General features: G+C 35.7%; 1 protein-coding gene across 1 annotated transcript; it reads right to left on the bottom strand.

Annotated features, from left to right (window-relative positions):
• Positions 1 to 249: 249 nt before the first annotated feature.
• On the bottom strand, positions 250 to 2,366 carry LOC113319155 (pentatricopeptide repeat-containing protein At3g22470, mitochondrial-like). The gene has a single exon (XM_026567437.1). The coding sequence runs from the start codon at positions 2,297 to 2,299 to the stop codon at positions 413 to 415; it is 1,887 nt and encodes a 628-aa protein (XP_026423222.1). The 5' UTR covers positions 2,300 to 2,366; the 3' UTR covers positions 250 to 412.
• Between the last annotated feature and the right edge of the window lie 2,574 nt (positions 2,367 to 4,940).

The following is a 4,940-nucleotide window of genomic DNA, read 5'->3' as shown; positions in this document are numbered from 1 at the left end:
ACAGATAAAACAGTACACCATAAACCTGAGTACAATGACTACAGTTAGGGACATCGCAGACTCATGAGATAACACGTATAGCCTCAGCTGAAATACATAAAACCACGATCACCTTACAAAAAACAAAATGTAAATGAAAAAGCCTATTTGTGTACCTTATCAAGATTGTCCCCACAAAGCCATTTAAAAGGAATCCCCGTTCTGATAAACCTGCATTTCTAACCGCTGCAGCGGCTTGGACTGCCACTGGAGAAATTTCATTACAACTTTCAGACATTAGTACCTGATTGAATTTAACGGAAAGGAGAAGCAAATACCCCAAAGGAAACCATATATTCATCCAGATACATTAATAATTATTAGGATGATCCATGCTACCACAACAACTACGAGGTTTCGTGAAAAAAAGAAACTACAAATTTTTTAGCTCATCTGCTGAGAGAGTATTTGTTAACAAAGAAACAACAGAATCTCTCGGTACAAATTCTCTTTCACGCATCCTGATAAGAAATTGCAAGGCCTTGTCTGTCTCCTTTGCTGTAAGAAAACCATTAATGATGGTATTATATGTTATAACATTTGGTGAACAACCCTTCTCTTCCATTTCGATGATTAATTCGTTAGCCTCCAAGAACATCCTGTTGTCAAATAAGCCATTTATCATGGTGGTATACGTTACTACATCAGGATCTAATCCCTTTTTTGGAATCTCATTAAACAGTTTCTTGGCGTCTTCCAATTTGCCAGCCTGGCAAAATCCATGAATAAGAATACTGTGCATTTCTATATTAGGTAAGATACCAGTACCCTCCATTGATTCAAACAATTCTATTGCCTCCACAATTTTGCCATTCTTGCAGAGACCATCCAAAAATGTACCGTAAGTAACTTCATTTGGAGATAGACCAAAAGATTGCATCTCATTGAAAAACTTCTGAGCAGTCTTAATTCTTCCATCCTGGTATAGTCCTCTTAATAGTATAGTGTAGGTAACTGTTGTGGGTTTCAATCCATTTTGTTTCATTTTCTTAAATAGCTGCATAGCTCCATCCAACTTACGATTCTTGCAGTACCCGTCGATTAATATACTCCAACTAAAATCATCCGGTTCAAGACCCTTATCCACCATCGAGTCAAATAGTTTCACCGCATCTGGCAACCGACCTACTAAACACAGACCATCCATCATTGAATTATAAGTAATCAGATTCGGTTTTATGTTTATCTTTTCCATCAATTTGAATAACCCCCAAGCATCTTCCGTCATCCCATCTTTACAATGTGAATCTATTAAGACACTAAAAGTTACTGTATTGGGTGAAATCCCTCGATCCATCATTTCATCAAAATATCTTCTTGCTTCCTCCTGTTGACCGTGTACACAATGACTGTGAATCAAAGAAGTATAAGTCGTTACATCTGCGGAGATTCTTCTACTAACCATCTCGTCAAAGAGTCTCTTCGCCTCCTTTAGCCGGCCTGAATTTCCAAACCCATTAATCAAAATATTGTAAGCAACTACATTGGGTACAACATTGGAATCGTGAAGCATTTCAGAGAATAGAACCATAGCTTGATCAAGTAAACCTCCTTTACAAAGAGTATCTATAATGGCATTATATGAAACAACATCTGGTCTGCAATTAATATTCCATTTTGACATGTTGTTTTTTAACTGAAGAGCTCGACCCAGTTGACCAGTTATACACAGCCCATGTATAAGAGTATTACATGTAATAGCATTAGGTTGAATACCCATCTTAGTCATTCTGTCGAACACTTTGATTGCATAATCAATCTTCCCTTGTAGACACAACCCTTTCATGAGTGTAGTGAAAGTGATAGTATCAGGATGATAACCTCTCTTAATAATCTCTCCAAGAAAACAGAACCCATGATCAACTTTTCCTAATTTACAGCAGCAATTTATCAAAATAGTGAATGTAAAAATATCAGGTTGTACCCCAACCAAACTCATCTTTTTATGCAACAAAATGACATCTGAGTGACATTTGATTTTGGATAATGAACCCAATACATGACAGAATGTAGCATTAGATGGTAATGGCCTTTGAGAAATCAATTGATCAAAGTATTTCAAACCATCATCAAGCTTCTTAATCCTTCCTGACTTGCACTCATCCCTCACAAAGCTCTCTAGTTGTGATATCTGAGTGCCTGCACCATAATAATTCCTCACAAATATTTCATAATCATGTTGCTGAAATGACTGATTAAAACGATAACAAATTTGGAGGACACTCGTATGAAGATGCAGTAATCTTCCATTTAAAATCATTTTTATGATTTTGTTTGAGAGAGAGAGAAACTGTACAAACTGAGTAAACTGAGGGAGGGGTCCTTTTTATTCAAGTTCTTGAAGCAATAAAATTAACACACATTTTGACCCTTGTAGTGGACTCTTGTGGCGTGGCTTTCATCGTGCAATGGCTCTCGATGGTAGTGAATTCTTAGAGGTCAGATTTATTTATTTTTTTGTTAGCTATGTACATGAATATTTGTGACTTTAGTTTAAACTTCTGCTGAAAATATGTTGTCAGCAAGCAAAAGGTTGCGAGGCATAGAAGGGGAGTTTTTACTTGATAAACTAACCCCAAATACAAGTGTACAAATTGGTGCACGTCTAATACAAGTGTACAGATTGGTGCACCTGTAACAAGATGAGTGTAGGTGGATTTAACTGTCATTTCATCCTAGAATCAAGCCTTTTGTAGGAACTGAGATGGTGGATTTCACTGTCATTCTCATCCTAGAAATAAGCATATTTTATTTTTCTTTGACCAAACTCAAAATAAACATACCTATCATTTTTAGTAAACTCTAAATAACAAATATGCCTATCCTTGTGAAATAAATGAGTGCCTAGTTATATAAGAGCTTGCAACTAGTATTATGAAGGTTCCTTTATATTGTGAAATTGTTAAAATATGTTTGGGTTTCTTTGAATGTGTTTGTTCCGAGGATTAATATGATTACTTTATTTGTTATGAAGATGGAAGAAATATTATAACTGGTTCAGTGGGCTAAGATGTAATAACTCATTAGGAACAAATGCAAACACATCGACTTTTCCAATGATTAGACCAAGTAATTCATGCGAAGGTGGCAGCAGAGTTGGAGCTGCAGTTGTTTCTGGGGTTGAACATGCTAAATTATCAGGTGCATTTGAGACACTGGCAGCGGATATGCTTCCTACAACTGATGATTAATGTATGCACAAGGATGAGCCTGATTGGGATACACCAACGGGTAAAGTCGCTTATGTAGGTGATGCAATTGAAGATATTCGTCAAGGCAAGGTTTGTTCTTTCTTTGCTCTGATCACTTGCTCTTTTTACCCAAAAGTACTAGTGAAACCGTGAAAGTGATGATACCCAAAAGTACATCATTGTGAGTCATTTTGGACTAAACTGTAATGTTTGGACTAAATTGTAAATTAGGAAGGTTATATGTGTACTTTTCATATTTAAAATAATTTTGGACTAAATTGTACCTAGTTGAATGGGTGTGGATTAACTAGTATATTTGGATGGGATTTTGGACTAAACCGTATTTTTCCCCTACAAAAATCGATGTAGCACAAATTCACTGTGCGACAAATAGGGTATGTCGCCAGTGTCCCTTAACGATATACTTTTTACCCCTCAGTAGTCAACAACTCTTACCGTTCGCGCTACTTTAACTATCTGCGCTATAATAACAAATCTGATTCGAAGAACGAAAATTTTCCGTTCTTGTTTAATTGGAGTCACCTAAATTTTTATCTGAGTTCTCTCAAACCAATAGTGGTGAGATAGTTACTTCATATAAAACGTTATGAGTTATGAGTAGCTCAACAAGTTCTAATTATCATCTATTATGAAATAATACAACAATATTGGTTGAGTCATAAAAATAAGTTTGATCATGTTATTTTCCAAAAAAAAAACACAAACAGAAGCTGAAGAACACGACAAACAGCAGAAGAAAAAAATATGTCCGACCATTACACGTCCAAAATTTTGATATTATGTATTAGAGGAGAAATCTCAGGCCTGACAATTTTTATTTTCCGAGGCAATTGTTCGCAGTCAACAGACTTGTTGAATGTCGAACCGTGTTAATTGAACGTTTTGTGTCAAAAATATTAAGGTAAGATACATACTACGAATTAGTTGTACGTAGGCAAATCGATTTAATTTATTAATGCATTCCAATGTTTGTTACATAAAGGGGCGGTAGGATCAATGGTAAAAGAAATTATGACGACAATTGTAAAGGTTTCACATTCTATATTGAACATGTGTACACGGGAAACATAATTCGGCAAGTTATTTAAAATGCACATCGAACTTATAGTACATCCAGAGAGATATCATATGAAGGTTTTCCAACTACATATAGTAATGTATAACTAGAAAATAGAATTTTTCCATACAAAATAGAACAAGAAAAAAAAAATCAAAATAACAACCGGGATCTCTATGTAATCATTACTTTTTGGGTGTTTGGAGTACCACCACATTCAGTCAACAGAAACCAAACAAGGATAAGGAAAAGAAATGTGCTGAAAACAAAATCATTTGGAAACCCTTACAGATACTACCAAAAAAAAGTGTTACCTCAAATTCAAGTAAAGAAAATAGTTAAAAACTGTCAGTTTCTGTTCATCTTGATGAAAATTCTCAATCACCAATACCATCTAGTCATTGATTGTTGCTGGTGATATTGAAAACACTATCCACTTCTAATCCTGCGAGTCTCAACAGCTTTCTTCCTTTCAGTAGATCTGGGTGGTCGAGGTGGTGGATAAACTCGGGCCTTAAGAGAAGATTACATTCTCGCAGCTCCAAATTGGTGTGGTGGTGCAGCATGTGCTGGTTGATGAGTCGTTGTTGCTATGGTCGGGGGTTCCTAAAACCATGTCATGTATTCAAATA

Source organism: Papaver somniferum, chromosome 1 (genome assembly GCF_003573695.1).
Source record: "Papaver somniferum cultivar HN1 chromosome 1, ASM357369v1, whole genome shotgun sequence".
Taxonomy (NCBI): domain Eukaryota; kingdom Viridiplantae; phylum Streptophyta; class Magnoliopsida; order Ranunculales; family Papaveraceae; genus Papaver; species Papaver somniferum.
The sequence above is the reverse complement of the archived record's forward strand: the minus strand, read 5'-3'. Positions and strand labels throughout refer to the sequence as shown.

What these genes read in the sequence shown, in the direction of transcription:
- LOC113319155 (XM_026567437.1), bottom strand. Translation starts at nt 2,299, where the DNA reads ATGATTTTAAATGGAAGATTACTGCATCTTCATACGAGTGTCCTCCAA.